The 17,721-nt window shown below is 36.8% G+C and overlaps 1 protein-coding gene across 3 annotated transcripts; it reads left to right on the forward strand.

Moving 5' to 3' along the window:
* Positions 1 to 362: 362 nt before the first annotated feature.
* On the forward strand, positions 363 to 14,701 carry LOC127132709 (uncharacterized). 3 transcript variants are annotated; one of them, XR_007806804.1, is made up of 3 exons: positions 363 to 916; positions 7,717 to 7,838; positions 13,640 to 14,701. XR_007806804.1 is itself a non-coding variant. In XM_051061673.1 (3 exons), the coding sequence occupies exon 3, from the start codon at positions 9,368 to 9,370 to the stop codon at positions 12,038 to 12,040; it is 2,673 nt and encodes an 890-aa protein (XP_050917630.1). In that variant the 5' UTR covers positions 363 to 916; positions 7,717 to 7,838; positions 7,956 to 9,367; the 3' UTR covers positions 12,041 to 14,701. The 3 variants fall into 3 exon arrangements, 2 of the variants coding, with proteins under 2 accessions (XP_050917630.1, XP_050917631.1); XM_051061673.1 differs by having other exon boundaries at positions 7,956 to 14,701; XM_051061674.1 differs by lacking the exon at positions 7,717 to 7,838 and having other exon boundaries at positions 7,956 to 14,701.
* Positions 14,702 to 17,721: the final 3,020 nt, after the last annotated feature.

A 17,721-nucleotide genomic window follows, 5' to 3' on the forward strand; every position in this document is an offset into this window, starting at 1 on the left:
TTATGTCATTTTAACAATCTAAACAAAATGAAAACTATAATAAAATCTCATATCTTTAACTTATTTTCTAATCAATTAAACAAAATTAATCCTAATTATTTTTAAACAAAACACCTAATCATTTTAAAGTTCTAATCAAAATAACAAATAATATCCTATTAATTTTTTCAATTTCTAAAATAAAATCACCTAAAAATTTGCATAACAAAAATTGAAGAAAAAACAAAAAAACAAGCATGTACAATAAGGCCCAAACATGGGGGAAACAGAAAAACAGAGATGCAAAATATTTCAGGGTGCATGGGCCCAATCTGAGGCCCATGCTTCAAGCCTCCATCAGCTAGGGGGTGCTTCAGCAAAGCCAAAGCAGTGATTAGCAAGAATTTGGCCTAAAGTCCAAACGAAGGCCCAAACAGAAAGCAATACATGAGGAAACGGATAAGGCAATATATTGACATGGATTTCAGTCATCATGTGCAAGCCACGTCAATTAAATGAATTTAACATGAAAAACACACGTGATGCACGTTCTCACGAAGAACTCAGCCAAACACACACACGTTCCTTGTCTCTCCTCAAACTTAGTCCATGCTCTGTTCTCCCTCTGCCGTGCCGTGCCGTGCCGTGCCGTGCCGGAGGTCCTCCCCGGCGGCGGAGGCGCCACAAAATCAAATCAAACAACAATATCTAAATCAATTCCACCTCCTGACACTGAATCTACAATTGGATTGTCCTAATTCTAACAAACCAGTCCGAATTGAAACTTACAACCGAAGAACCCTAATTTGAAGAATAAAAAATTAAATGGTGCATGTTGGGAATCAAAGCCCCCGGGGTCAGGGATTTGGTTTCCCTAACCTCTAATCACATCATGGACTCACCGATGAAGCGCGCGCAGTGGTTAACAGAAATCCAGGTAAATCCTCTGAACTTCAAATTTTCTTGTTGCGTCTTCTTCTTCTTGTAACTTCTTATGAGAGAAAAATTTATGATCTGAATCCATGAATCCGCGAGAGAGAAAGAGAGTAATTGTATGGGAATTGAGAGAGAAAAGTCGAGATCATGAAAATGGTGAATTTCAGAATTCTTGTGAAAAATGAAGCGTGAATAGTGATTCTGATAATTGTAGAATACTTATAGAGTTTCAAATCTGTTTTAAAATGAGATGCAAATTCAATTGAAATTCAATTTTCGCTTGGAAATGAAAAAGTTAGTTAAAGCTAGATTTAACCAAAATTCAAGTTAAATGTGAGTGAATTGCACATGCTATTTTATGTTGATTAGTGTTAATGAATTTGAAATGAAATCTAAATGGAATGAGAGTGAAATGTATTTGTTTCATTAGTCATGAAATCCACTCTTTTGTGAAATTGCAATAATGAAATTGTGAGATGTAATGTGTTTGGACTGAAACGCAATGCAGGTTCTGGTTTGTTATGCATATGAAATGAAAATTAATATGCAGGTTCTGGTTTGGTACTGGATGTGTAATGTACGACGAAACTTGATTTAAAATGGGAATAACATGTAATGCGTGGTTTGGTTCATTTGTGAGCTTTATAATTGAAAATGTGTGAATTGTATGGCCATTGGTTTATGTTTTGGATTACTCGGAATCATGGATAGGAAATTGTTGTAATGGTTGTGTTCTTGAATGATTTTGGGATTGGTATGGCATGGTTATATTTGGGAAGTTTTGATGGTTGAATGTAATTGTGAATGTATGGCATGATTTATTGTATGAAATGGTTAAATGGAATTTGGCTAAAAAGAGGTTTAATTAATTAACAATGAGATGAGAAAACACGAAAGTGGCAAAAACCAAATAGGTCCAATTGTTGGTCCAAAAGCTGGTATGACCAAAATTTGGGCCTAGTTATGGACCAAGTTCCTTGGTCCACAAGTTGGTTAGACCAGGAAATAGACCAAGCCCAAAGCCATGCAAAACCCAATAGAATAATGATTTTGATAATGATCATGATAAAATGCATAGAAACAAATCTCAAATGGTCGAGAGTGATGAGTTGACTTTGGTCAACTAGTTGACAAAAAGTCAGTCTATGCAAAAATGATGAAGTTTGTAATCTCTTTTCAATGCCACATGGAAAATGAAATCAAATGAATGGAATATGAATAATAATCATGAATGCAAACACATATATGACCAACCAAATACCACTATGAGTTAAGGTTTAGCTAGATTAAACCTCAAGCCAAACAACATTCAAACCTCAAACCAAGTGAGTAGCAAATCACCAATGCCAAGGGCCAAGCTAGATTTTACAATCCTTCAAGACAAACCACAAGATTCACCCTTCTTCAAGATCAAGAATTAGGGTCTGGGTAATGCATGAACATCATGATACTGTCTTCTAGGTCTCAAGCATCAACTGTCCCTGATTAGGGCTTTCCACCTTTTATTACCATGATGATCCCTCCATAAGGGTTATAACATCACAACTCCTAAGGCTTGACCATTAAGCAAACCCTAGGTTCTTGTCAATTGAAATCAAGCTTAAACCTTTGAATCTATGATGATGTTATAACACTAGATAATATGGATGTTCATGAATACAAATGAACCTTAAATCAAAAGGTTAGATACAAATGAAAAGGGGATGACAAATTTTGGTGTATGATAATGCTTTGCCGACATAATCCTACCCAAGCATATCAAACTCCATTCTTCTAATACAATGTCTGCATAATACAAACCAAACATATCACATTCCTTTCTTCTAATACAGTGCATGCATAATACAAACCAAACATATCATAGTCCAACTTTGACATGATAAACGGTAGAGTTTTATATTTCATAAACAAGATCAAGGTTGTGTAATTTGTTTTTGAGAGAAGTCCTAATTTACAGTTGAATTCAACTCTTGACCGAACAAGACCCATTGAATTCAACTCACAAGTTTGAAATTCAATAATTTTTCAAATCTTACATGATGTTTGAAAAAAACAATTGAGATCGTAACACCGACAACAAAGAAAGAAAAAAGAAATCCAAATGAGTCAGTTGGAGGCGACAACAACTATGCAGACATAGTCAGAGTCATAAAAAGAAGAACTGCCAGAGGCGGCAGATGGTAGTGTAGGTAGGTGATAGAGACAAAAGGAGGCAACACCAACAAAGCATCACAATTTGAGTTGGAAAAACATGAACAATCAGAGGCGGTGTGGCGGTAGGTGACGGTGTGGCGGTAGGTGACAACATGATAGAAGGAGGCGATTTGAGGAATTTTAGATTTTATCGTTCTTAACAATTCTAATTTCAATCCTCTCACAATTTTAGTTTTAATTTTTGAAAAAAAAGTACATGGAAGCATTTGAGAGTTTTGATAGATCGTACGATTGAAAAGTGGTGAAAGTTACTCTAACATTCCTAAGTAAACGTTAACAAATCCCTCTCCCTAGGTTTTTTTAGGCAAAAAGAGGGGCCTAATCCCAAACAACAATGATGTTAGAATAATATTTTGTGTCTACAATTCATCTCTAAAGTTTTGATGATAACAAAGGATGAAACAAATTGGTACCCTAATAAATTTATCTAAGTATGCAAGACTCTAACAGAAAATGGATCAGATAGACAACATCTGACATCACACAAGTCCATAATAGATAACTTAAAATCAATTGAAGCAGTCACTCTGACTCTGAAGAAAAGGAAGCTCACAAAGTCTGATGATAGAAGACTTAGACACTCTGAATCTGAAGATTTCTACACAGCTACTCTGATGATTTGTACTCTGAAGAAGGCTCTACAGAAAAACATATCAAGAACTTCTGAAGAAAATTTACTCTCAGCAACTATCTGAAGAATACATGCTGAACAAGAAGATCTGGATTTCGCGCACTCTGACTCAAGATTAACCACAAGGCTTAGCTACGAAGTATTCCACTTTTAGTATGAATCTTTATTTGGAAAAGAATAAACACTCTCCAAGACTGCTATGGAAAAGACAACGAACTTAAGGCCAATTAAAGTCCATCATTGCCAAGATATTCATTATTTCCTCAGCTAACAGTCTTATGTTCAAAACACTATATAAAGGCAGGATCGTCATCATACCATGAACGGAGCACTAACACAAGAATACTGAAAACCCAATTCCATATTCTCATTCATTCTTGTTCAAAATCTGTTCACACGAGTTATTGCTCTAAATGTGAAATCCTACAATTCTTATTGTGTTAATTCCGCTTACCTAGAAGCACTAAACACTTCATTATAATTCCAAAATAGTTGTTGAATATTTCCTCAAGTGACTTGTGAAGTCTGTAAACTTGAGAGGGCTAAAAGATCTTCTTTACTCTCTTAGACGCTTTTGTTGTAATCTTTCTAGATTATTGGATTAAGTCCTTGTTGAAGGCGAAATCACCTTGGCCATGTGGACTGGAATAACTTTGATTTTCAAGCGAACCAGGATAAACTTCTGTGTTGATTGCTTTGTATTTTGTGTGTGTTTTAATTGCAAAAGTTTTTATTCCCTGTGAAAACAATTCAAACCCCCTTTCTTGTTTTTCTCTACCTTCAATTGGTATCAGAGCTTCGGCTCTGTTATTGATTTTCAAATCAAACACTTAATAGTGTAGAGAGATCCAACGTGAGAAAAACACTATGGCTAACACGAATGAAAGAGACAACTACAATGCCAAACCTCCAGTGTTTGATGGAGAAAAGTTTAATTATTGGAAAGATAGAATCAAAAGCTTATTCCTGGGTTATGACGCTGACCTATGGGACATCGTTACAATTGGCTATGTACCACCTGTATCTGATGCTGGTATTGTTATTGCCAGAAATAAAATGACTGATGATCAGAAGTGTGATTTCAAAAATCACCACAAAGTAAGAACAATACTGCTGAATGCCATATCCTACAATGAATATGCAAAGATCACCAATAGCGAAACTGCTAAAGAAATACTTGACTCCCTAAAGATGACCCATGAAGGCAACTCTCAAGTCAAAGACACAAAGACTTTGGCTCTAATTCAAAAATATGAAGCACTCAAGATGGAGGACGATGAAGCTGTAGATGTAATGTTTTCTATATTTCAAACTTTAATTTCAGGACTCAAGGTTCTGGACAAGGGCTACACAAATGCAGATCATGTCAAAAAGATTGTCAAAAGCGTGCCAAAGAAGTGGAGACCTATGGTCACTGTCTTAAAATTATCGAAAGATCTGAACAACATAAGCCTGGAAGAACTCGTCATCTCCCTCAGGAGTCATGAGATAGAACTAGAGGAAGACGAGCCCCAAAAGAAAAGCAAATATGTGGCTCTGAAGTCTAGATCTGGGAGACGCAAACCAGAAAGGAACAAAGCTCTCCAAGCTGAAGAAGAAGACAATGATGACTCTGAAAAGGATGATTCTGATGATGAAGAAGAGATATCCCTCTTAACCAGAGGAGTCAAACAACTTTGGAGAAAAATAAATAATAACTTCAGAAGACCAAAACATAAGGGAGATCGCTTAGAATCAACTTCTAGAAGCAAACCAAACAAAGAGGTAACATGCTATGAATGTAAAAACCAGGACACTATAGAAAGGAATGCCCAAAGCTCAAGAAAGATAGTTCCAGAAAAGAAGGATTCAAGAAAAACTCCTTTAAAACTAAGAAGGGACTCATGGCCACATGGGATGACCTTGAATCTGATGCCTCAGAATCAGACTCTAAAGAAGAACAGGCAAATGTGGCATTCATGGCTACCACATCTGGAAGCTCATTAGAAAGAGAATCTGATCCTGAAGAGATATTTTCTGATATTTCTCGCTCTGACCTTGAATCTTGCTTATTTGAATCTCTAAGCTCATATCAGAAGCTTCGACAAAAATTCAAGGCTTTAAAGAAAGTTCTTGAAGGAACTGTTGAAGAATGTGATAAGCTTGAGATGGAAGTTTCTGAATTAAAAGGCAACATTTTTGTTTTGGAAAGAGAAAGGGAATTTTCAACTAAAAAATGTTTAAAACTTGAAATGGATTCTATGATTTATGGAGTAAGTCAGAATAAGAAAAGAGGAATAAGATATGACTCTGATGAAGACGAGAAAATACCTTATGCAGATGATAAACCTAAATCTCCTTTTTCCTATCACTACACACATGCACAAACACAAAATTTTACTAACACCAGAAAACCCAAAGTTTCCAGAAACTTTGGGAGAACTAATCAAAAAGGACCTAAAAGATTTTGGGTACCAAAGGATAAAATAGTCTATGTTGCAGATATCCTATACATCAGAGTTAAGACACCAATCATGGCACCTGAACTCTGGATGCTCATGACACATGACGGGAAGAAATCATATGTTCCAAAGCCTGGAACTTAAAGATGCTGGCTTCATAGGTTTCAGAGGAAATCAGAAAGGAAGAATCAGAGGCTCCGATACAATTGGTAATGGATCTCTTCCCTCTATTTCTGATGTTCTTTACATAGAAGGATTAATGCATAACCTGTTATCCATAAGTCAATTAAGTGATAATGGTTATGATATAATCTTCAATCAAAAAACATGCAAAGCAATTAACCAGAACAATGGAACAATTCTTTTCACTGGCAAGAGGAAAAACAACATTTTTCGGATCTAAAAGATCAAAATGTAAAATGCTTAGTGTCTATAAATGAAGAGCAATGGTATGGCATAAACGCTTGTGTCATATTAGTATGAGGATGATTTCTCAGCTAAATAAACTCGAGTTAGTCAGAGGTCTACCTAAACTGAAGTTTTCTTCAGATGCTCTTTGTGAGGCATGCCAAAAAGGAAAATGTTACCCTAAGGTGGTGCCATGATGCCATTCTTACAACATGAATGTAAGTTACAGATGAAAATCCAACGTTTACAAAGTATCACAAAAGAGTAAAGAAAGGCCTCCAAGCAAAGGTCATAAGATGAAATGCTCTAAGTCCAAGTTGATTAAGAGTGGGGTGAATATTTTTCGTCTTATCATTTTATCATATTTTTGTTGTTTTTAATGTATGATGACAATAAAATAAATAACAAGTAAATAAAACATGCATGATGAGTTTGTACAATAATGATGATAATGAGTACTTAAATGTAAATTATAAGGTAATAACGTAAAAGTAAATTACAAGATAAAAAATGACAAAATGAACGCGTCTTTGTACAATTAGTGAAGTATAATTAGTGATTAGTAATATGTACAAAATGAATATTTCTTAAGACTATTTCCTAGGCCAAAAAGACTTAAAATATGACACATTAAGGGATAACTTATCACTGATGTAAATTATTGGAGATGATTAAAAAATCAACTAACAATAGATTTGAAACAAAGAAAGTTATGCAACCTTAAGTTCATCTATTAATATTTTAAAAAAAGTGATTTGTTCTCTTTCTTTTGTTTTTATTCTTCTTTTATTTAGCAAGATGGTAAGAGAGAAAATAAATTAGCATAATGTAAATGATATGGTTAGATAAATGATGCGTGCTTTTCGCAAATATACGAACGCGTCAGAGTAATATAAAAGATTGTCGAATCCACAGAGACCAAGTGTCAAGCTATCATTATCTATTGTTATGGTGTTTATCTAAGGTAATCAAAATATGGTTTTTTTAGAGTGTGCAATGAAAAGTAAAGTATTAAATTAAGTTCAATTAATAAAGACAGACTCGAAATATAATTCACATAATCAATTAATAATCCAAGTACTTGCTAATAGAACTACTTATGGGCAGTGTTTTCTACTTTGAAAAGAACCAATTTAACGGGAACTGTCGCTTTCGCGTATTCAGAACCGAGTTGTTGATCAGTCACCATTTATGCTAGACATTTCACTATTTAACCGTAAATAAGTCAGGTAAACTGTGTAAACTGAAGCATTTGTAGTTAGATATAAGCTCAATTCTATAATATAAAGTGTGTTGTTACTTATGAGTTTCTTGAGGATATTTTACACTTTTGGGTATGTTAGCAGGTCAAAAACTAGTTTGGAAGCTCATGGAATCAAACGTCAGATGCGAAATTGAGCCAGAGCAAGAAAACGAAAGAAAAAATCAATTCTTGGAGAACCTGCTGTCCATACGCGTATGGCCTTACATGATACGCGTATGGACCCTCCCAGTACGCGTAGCATACGCAAATGACCAGAGGGGTGGAAAATCAAGCAAAAAGACAAGCTTCTGGTGATACGCGTATGGGAGTTAGCAGTACGCGTATCAGAGGCTGTCTTACGTGCAATACGCGTATGAGACTAGGCAATACGCGTATGGGACAGAGCAATACGCGTATCAGATGCTGTCATACGCGCAATACGCGTATGAAACAGCTCAGTACGCGTATGAAGCCCAAAATCAGGAAAAGTCCAACTGAATAGCTATTTAGAGGGGAGAACGCGATTTTACGAGGGTTGGACAATTTTTAGAGAAAAAGAGACGCGTTTGAGACCTGGAGACTCTACGATTATCAGAGGATTCATATGTTCAAGAGTTTTCCGACGATTGAAGATTGATTCCTCACGAAATTCTGTAATGACAACACTGTTAATCTTTGTTTTTATTTCGATTATGAGTAGCTAAACCCCCCATTGCTAGGGGGGTGACCCTGATTCTGAATGTGACAGATTTTATGTTTATGAGTGCATTGACTATTTCTTCTTTTCTAGTGATTTGTTCTTATTACCGTTCTTTATGCTTTATTCGTCGGACCAACGAATGATGATGACTATGAATAGTTTAAGCTGGACAGCAATTATTCATTGATATGTATAAGAATTTTGGATAGTAAAAATAACCTAGGACTAGGGATTTTCTATCTGACCGGTAATTCTTGATATTCGAATGCTTGAGTATGAACTTAATTATTTATGGACATAGTAATTAGGTTACATAATCAAAGGTCTTTTCACTAAGGAATTAGGAATAGATACCCTTGAGGACCGGAATTAATTGGACAAGAAGATTGTCAAAGCCTTCATAAATTATATCTGTTCCAGGAAGTTTCATTCACCGTACCCTAGCAATCTACTCTAATTTGTCTCTCGTTCAACCATTTTATTTATTTTATTTAATTGCAATTGATAGTATAATTACTCATATCACAAAAATCAAAGGCTTTTTGTCTAATTGAAACAATCTATTAACTCTGTATCGTCAAGCAGTCCTTGAGATCGACAAACGGGGAATTTCCCTTTTATTACTACAGTGAGAAAAATAGTACACTTGCTATTTTTCCATCAAGTTTTTGGCGCCGTTGCCGGGGACTGCCAAAGATAATATAGTTTATTAATTTATTTTCAATTAGAATTTTGTTGCTCTGCATCCAAAATTTTATTTACAGTTTAATTTTAATTTTTATTGTTATTATAACTAATTTCTGTCTAATCTGTGTATGCGAGGTAAGGCCTCAGCTAATTTTCATTTTGACGCAGAACCAGAGAGAACATTGCGCACAAAGCTCAGAGAAGCTAGAAGAAAGAAACTGGCAAACTCTGTCACCGAAGAACCGGTCACACCTGGCACACCAGTCTCTGTTCACTCCGAAAAATCAGAGTCAGACACAGATTCACATCCAGACACTGTAAACATGGTTGCAGACTCACCCCCAGCGGAAAGACTTTTAGGTGACTATGGCAGACAGAATAACCCAGCAGTGCGGTTGACCATTGTTAACCAACCTGTTAATGTTGCTCACTTCCAGTTACACCCCTCAACTATCCGTCAGTTAGAAAGCAAACCTTTTGCAGGAAAGATCAATGAGGATGCAAACAAGCATCTGCAGAGGTTTCTGACTATGACTACATCATTAAAAATTGATGGGCATTCTGAAGAGGCAAAGAGATTGGTCATGTTCCCATTCACGTTATCTGAGGATGCTGAGGAATGGTTCTATTCCCTACCCGCAGGAAGCATTACTACTTGGCAACAAATGGAAACAACATTCTTGAACGAGTATTTTCCTGCTTCTGTGTATATCCGTAAGAGGTATGACATTGTGAATTTTAAACAGAAAGACGGAGAGACACTTGGAGATGCATACAAAAGATTCAAGAGATGTTTAGTTGCATGTCCTACACATAATCTGGATGCAACTGAACAAATGCAGAATTTTGTAAACGGGCTGAAGATGAGAACGAAGCAACTCATTGATACAGCTGCTGGTGGCTCATCTAATTTTTCAACAGCAACCGGTATCAAAAAGATCATCGAAGCTATTGCAGCTAATGAGCATTTGGAATTATATGACCGCACTGTGAATCAGCCGGAGGGAAAAATTGACTTGAAATTAGCAAATCAGGTAGTGAAAATGGAAGACCAAATTGCAGCTGAGGTTGAAAGAAGATTGAAAGCTATGAATTTAGGTACCCATACTGTTGCTCAAGTTCAACCGGTTCAGACCATGATTTGTGAGATTTGTAGTGGACCACACTTTGCCATGCATTGTGCTGCAACCGCAGAACAAGTGCAAGCTATAAATTACCTGAGGCAGAATAATCCCTACTCAAATACATATAATCCGGAGTGGAAAAATCATCCTAATTTCTCTTGGAAGGATCAGCAAGGTGATATTCAGAAGCAAGGACCTCCACAACAACAACCACCTTCCCAACCACAATATCAGTCGCAACAGCAACCTTATCAGCAACAAGTACCAAAGAAAGCGGATTGGGAGATTGCTATAGAGAAGATGGCGACTCAGGTTATGCAATTCCAGGAAGAAACCAGGAATAATCAGAAAAACACCAATGCATCCATCAAAAATCTGGAAATTCAATTGGGTCAGATAGCACAACAGATAACAAATTCTCAAACACCGGGCGCATTACCTAGTGCAACAGTGACAAATCCGAGGGAGCACCATAATGTGAGTGCGGTAACAACAAGAAGCGGAAGATCTGTTGAAGATCTTAAGAAGAAGGATGAAGAAGAAGATCAATTGCTAGAAGTGGACCTGGAAATCTTAGAAAACAAGGCACTACTTGAGGAAGAAATTGTAATACCGCCGGTGGTACAAGAAAAGCTCACTGCACCAAAACCCATCATTAAGCTTCCATTCCCACAAAGAAACAAAAAGAAGAAGCAAGATGAGAAAATTTTTCAGAAATTCATGGAGTTGTTCAAGAAATTAGAAATCAATATTCCATTCTCTGAGGCACTCGAGCAGATGCCTATCTATGCGAAATTCATGAAAGACATCATCTCCAAGAAGCGCACCACTGACACTGACCCTGTTATACTAACTGAAACTTGTAGTGCTATTTTGCAGGGTATGAAGATTCCAGTGAAGAAGCCAGATAGAGGTTCTGTGACCATCCCGTGTACCATTGGAGATATGTCCTTTAAAAGGGCGCTGATTGATTTGGGGGCTAGTGTTAGCCTTATGCCTTTGTCTATTTACAGGAAGCTAGGAATTGGAAATGTTCAAGATACTAGAATGACACTTCAATTTGCTGACCACTCAGTGAAGAGACCTTTTGGGGTAGTTGAGGATGTTCTGGTCAAAGTTGATAAATTTGTTTTTCCTGTTGATTTTGTAATTTTGGAAATGCCAGAAGATGAAGAGATACCTCTGATTCTGGGCAGACCTTTCTTAGAAACAGGTAGATGCATGATAGACATGGAGGGAGGTACCTTGACCCTAAAGGTATATGATGAAGAGCTCCGAATTGATGTCCGAGATACTATGAAACATAAAGAGAATATGTGTACAAACCACTCTGTGGAAGTAATTGATCAAATTGTAACTAGCACAATTCAAAGAAAGCTTCCTGAATTACCGTTGGAAAGAGTTCTTAGTCTGTCGGTCAGAGAGATTGAGGAGAAGGATGATGAAAAAGAAAAAGAAGTGGTAAGGAAAGAGGTTGTAAAGTTGTTAGATTTGGGAATGATTTACCCCATTTCTGACAGCTCGTGGGTAAGTCCTGTGCATGTGGTACCAAAGAAAGGAGGAACCACAGTAGTTTTAAATGAGAAGAATGGCGACACCTTCAAGGTTAATGGTCAGAGGTTGAAACTATATAATCCCGATGAAGGGGGACCAATTGAAACTGTTAAACTCATCTGAGTGTGAGGTGTCCCGTCGAGCCATGCGACGTTAAACGAAGCGCTGCTTGGGAGGCAACCCAAGGGAGGTTTGAAATATCTTTGTGTATTTTTTTTTTTGGTTTATTCAGTTTTTATTTTTTCTTTTGCCTTGATGTAATCGCCTATTATGGGTTGTCTTAATCTAATGAATTTGATTTTGTTTACCTCCAGTTTCCTGTTTATTTCGTTAGACATGTGACTATGTCTGGCTATTGGTTATCTTGATCACTTACACCAAATACTTGGGCGTCCTCTCTTTCAGTCCCCTGACTGTAGATACTGTTGTTTATGATTGGACGCACTGGTTAAGATTAACATCAGAACCACGAGCATGAGCTTTGAACTCAGAGGTATGATAGAACAAGTCAGCTTAACCCGTCCTGGTGAGATCCGAAAAAGCCAAACACTTATCATCATATGAGAGATATCAGGTATGTCTTTATCAATCTTGGTTTGCGTATGTTCTTTTGTTATTATTAGCTATACGAATACACACACTGAGGCATGTTTTTGTTTATCACCTAGAGCCTTTCTAGCCATCCCATTATTATTATTATCCATTGTTTCACCCTGTTGAGCTTGTTAATCATTTATTTCTGATATACCCGTTTTTTTTCTCAACCCATGACCTTGTAACTATCCTACTCTGTTCAGAGTATGTGAGGATTGATTTCATCTCTACGTTTCTATCTAAGTTTGGGGTTGCTGTTGGAATAGCAACCTTTAAGTTTGGGGTAGCTTTGCAGTAAGTGAATGTAGTATAAAAAAAAAAAAGAAAAAAAAAAGAGAAAAACAACAACAACATGAAAAGAAAGAAAGAGAAAAGCGAAAAACAATAAAAGAACAGCTTTTGAAAAATGCTACATTCACTATAGACAAAAGGAAAAGAGGATTACAAAACCCTGCAGGAATAATAGGAAAGAAACGTAGTGAGAGAATGAGTTCATGTACTCTGAACCAAAAACCTTTGTTCAAATTTCATACCCCACCTGAAAAAAAAAACCGTTGTGCCAATTTCATACCCTACCTAAACCAAAACCCCGTTACAACCCAAAAGACCTCAAAAAGTGTGTGTGATTGTACATGTTGATAGGATGAGAGAATTTATTCAAACTTCTGATTTGATATTGCATATTGTGATTTGAGAGTGTTAACACTTTAACCCAGAGAGACTTGGTGAGAGTGTGAAATAAGCTGACAGGTAAAGTCATATCTCTGAGGGAAAGAGTTTCTAGCTCGTTGGCTATGTGGAAAAATCAGAAAACCTGAAAAAACATCAAGAGGTCCAGTGCGAAAGATTTCAGCAGTATTGTGGTAAGAACTGTTTTACAGTAAGTTTGGGGTGACATGATCTTTGATGGTAATAAAATGTTACTTGAGGACAAGCAACAAGCTAAGTTTGGGGTTGTGATCAGTCACCATTTATGCTAGACATTTCACTATTTAACCGTAAATAAGTCAGGTAAACTGTGTAAACTGAAGCATTTGTAGTTAGATATAAGCTCAATTCTATAATATAAAGTGTGTTGTTACTTATGAGTTTCTTGAGGATATTTTACACTTTTGGGTATGTTAGCAGGTCAAAAACTAGTTTGGAAGCTCATGGAATCAAACGTCAGATGCGAAATTGAGCCAGAGCAAGAAAACGGAAGAAAAAATCAATTCTTGGAGAACCTGCTGTCCATACGCGTATGGCCTTACATGATACGCGTATGGACCCTCCCAGTACGCGTAGCATACGCAAATGACCAGAGGGGTGGAAAATCAAGCAAAAAGACAAGCTTCTGGTGATACGCGTATGGGAGTTAGCAGTACGCGTATCAGAGGCTGTCTTACGTGCAATACGCGTATGAGACTAGGCAATACGCGTATGGGACAGAGCAATACGCGTATCAGATGCTGTCATACGCGCAATACGCGTATGAAATAGCTCAGTACGCGTATGAAGCCCAAAATCAGGAAAAGTCCAACTGAATAGCTATTTAGAGGGGAGAACGCGATTTTACGAGGGTTGGACAATTTTTAGAGAAAAAGAGATGCGTTTGAGACCTGGAGACTCTACGATTATCAGAGGATTCATATGTTCAAGAGTTTTCCGACGATTGAAGATTGATTCCTCACGAAATTCTGTAATGACAACATTGTTAATCTTTGTTTTTATTTCGATTATGAGTAGCTAAACCCCCATTGCTAGGGGGGTGACCCTGATTCTGAATGTGACAGATTTTATGTTTATGAGTGCATTGACTATTTCTTCTTTTCTAGTGATTTGTTCTTATTACCGTTCTTTATGCTTTATTCGTCGGACCAACGAATGATGATGACTATGAATAGTTTAAGCTGGACAGCAATTATTCATTGATATGTATAAGAATTTTGGATAGTAAAAATAACCTAGGACTAGGGATTTTCTATCTGACCGGTAATTCTTGATATTCGAATGCTTGAGTATGAACTTAATTATTTATGGACATAGTAATTAGGTTACATAATCAAAGGTCTTTTCACTAAGGAATTAGGAATAGATACCCTTGAGGACCGGAATTAATTGGACAAGAAGATTGTCAAAGCCTTCATAAATTATATCTGTTCCAGGAAGTTTCATTCACCGTACCCTAGCAATCTACTCTAATTTGTCTCTCGTTCAACCATTTTATTTGTTTTATTTAATTGCAATTGATAGTATAATTACTCATATCACAAAAACCAAAGGCTTTTTGTCTAATTGAAACAATCTATTAACTCTGTATCGTCAAGCAGTCCTTGAGATCGACAAACGGGGAATTTCCCTTTTATTACTACAGTGAGAAAAATAGTACACTTGCTATTTTCCCATCAGTTGTACTCCCTAATCAAACCCTCTTATTGTCCCTCTTATTGTCACTTATAAAAAGGCGCGCATTGCGTTAGAGTAGTAAACCTATTTTTAAGAAATATAGTATCTTGACTAAGTTGAAAAGTATTTTAACCTGGATTTCTTAACCAAAAGAGGTTCTCACGAATCAGACTCTAAACTTATAAACGCAAATAGTTTTAAAATCTCCTTTCTTCTTAAGTTAAAAACTCCTAATGAACTAAACAAAGCGCTTTCGCTGTTTTTGAAATAGTTAAAAACAATTAAGTTTAAAAAGACGTTGGACGGCTTTCGATCTTACCCAACGGAAATTAAGTGCAGGAAAACTTAAGTTGAAAGTCAAAATAGCCCTTAAGTGTTTCTACGAACAATTGTACGGATTATCGATTCAATTACGATCCTTACATTCTAACCTTATAGATTTAGTTAGACATGGTAAAATAAAAATGCATTTTAATTTAAATAAAAGTAGTGCGAGTGCGGAAAGTAAATAAAAGTAGTGCGAGTGCGAGAAATAAATAAAAGTAGTGCGAGTGCGAGAAATAAATAAACGTAAAACGAGTGCAAGAAAATAAATAAAGTAAAGCGAGTGCAGGAAATAAATAAAGTAAAGCGAGTGTAGGAAATAAATAAAGTAAAGCGAGTGCGGGAAATAAATAAAGTAAAGCGAGTGCGGGAAATAAATAAAGTAAAGCGAGTGCGGGAAATTAAAATAGATAAAGGCAAGTAATAAAAACCTGCTCCAATCGGAGGGTTGAATAAATTGCAAAGCGGAAATGAAAATGGCGGCAGGATTAACTTCCTTCCAAAGTGCTCCAAACTCGATTACAGACTCGATTACAAAACTCGATTACACAATTGTGGTAACACCCCAATGCGAAGCGATTACCACTTTAAAATACTGAATATATGCCTAAGTGAAACTGAGTTTGCTCTAAGTTTGCCTCTTCTCTAAGTTTGGATGATTAAACAAGTGAATTCGAGTTTCTATTTGTAAGCAAGTAAAATGATGGAAATGACAAGGATGCCCTTCAGTTTGAATTTGGGAGGGAAAACTTTTCCTCTTATGGCGCCTGCCACAAGGCCAATCTGTGGCGCCTTAGTGGAAGTAGTGGGGAACGTGGCAGTTGAGGGAAGTTGAGCTAGGACACGTCATGGCAGGGTCTATGGCGGCAGCCACAGTGGAAGCCACAAGTACAAAATGCTGAATTTTAGGGTTTTTAGCTCATTTTTACTCCTTTTCTCGACCGGGGCTCCGATTAAAGTAAAAACCTGAAAACAAAGAGAAACATAGTAATAACATAACAAAATGATAATAAAACAACTAAAATGCATGCGAAATCGGAGTCGAAAATACGGTGAATTTCAGTGTCATCAAATTCTCCCACACTTAAACCTTTGCTTGTCCTCAAGCAAAACATTAAAAAGCTCATAGAAGAAAAACTGGGGTAAACGAGTGCTTCAGGTTAAAAGATTTCTAAGTTCAAGTTGGGATGCAGTGATAGGTACTAACTGCGTGAACTAAGGGTATCATGATGACACTTATCCGCGAATACGGATATAAACTTCATTCCTATATTAACCAACCCATATTATCCCACAATACCTAGGCCTGCCTCTTCATCTCTTTTTGTGTTCTTTTCATTCAAGCGCAATCACATTAAGCCCGTTATCCGTACATGCTTCATAGCAGAGTGATCAGTTAGTGATTATGATCTAAACATGGGGTTCCTTGCACATAAATTTGTGTAAACCCTTTTATTTGACCCAACTGCAGTTGTGGGGGATCGGATTGTAATCCGCCCTACCGAGTTCAGCGCCAGATACCTCTGAACCAACTAACAGTGGGTGAGTTTTTCTTTTTCTTTTGTAGCAAATTTTTACAAACTTTTTGGTTTAAATGACTTTGTGAGGGTCACCTATACCGGATTTGCCTTTTTTCTTTCTTTTATTTATTTCACTGGATCATTCACTTATGTTCATCGGTCCCCTACATAGAGGATGCGTAGGCCGGAGCTGACTGCTGGAATAAACTATTGAGGACTTATACTGAAATGATGATTAAGGCCATGATATATGGGGTTTCGGGAATGATTCCTATATTTACGGAGTCTATGGTGCTAAAACAATACTGATGTTTCAAAAAGTTCTCCCAAGTCACCGCATCCTTACTCAAACCCGTCTTAAAAACCCAAAAACTTTCAGAATAACACTGTTTTCTTTTGCAATTTTTTTTGGTAGGGCTCAAGTAATGGGGAGATTAGACTGTACTAAAGATACACTATATTGGTGACTCGTCAGACTCATGCATTATCTAAAACACTTAAACTAAAAGCAAAATAAAATAAACAACTAAAAAGCAATAAAAATAAACAAACTATCTAAAAACAACAAAGAAAAAGCGATGAAGGATCCTCCCACACTTAAATCGAACATTATCCCCAATGTTTCAAAATAAGATAAGGGAAGAGGTACCTGACAATCTACTGCTGACCACTGGTGCCTTCGCCATCCTGAGGTGGACGACGGGATCGGGTACGACGACGGTCTCTCTGATCCATCCTGGCCTGTAAGGCATCCTGAGCAGTCCTCACCTCTCGAAGGTTACCCAAAATGGAACCTTGAGTGGCTTCGATGAGTGCAATATGTTGATGGTGGTATTGTTGTTGACGGGCTTGCGTCTTTGTAATCGTAAGCAGGGACTGTAAAACAGTATCATAAGATCTATTTGTCCTCCGCTGTGATTCTTGCATGAAGCTCATGTTATCCGCCAGTTGTTGTTGGATGGTAGAGAGTAGGTCATCACG

The sequence above is a fragment of the Lathyrus oleraceus genome, chromosome 3 (assembly GCF_024323335.1).
Source record: "Lathyrus oleraceus cultivar Zhongwan6 chromosome 3, CAAS_Psat_ZW6_1.0, whole genome shotgun sequence".
Classification (NCBI taxonomy): Eukaryota; Viridiplantae; Streptophyta; class Magnoliopsida; order Fabales; family Fabaceae; genus Lathyrus; species Lathyrus oleraceus.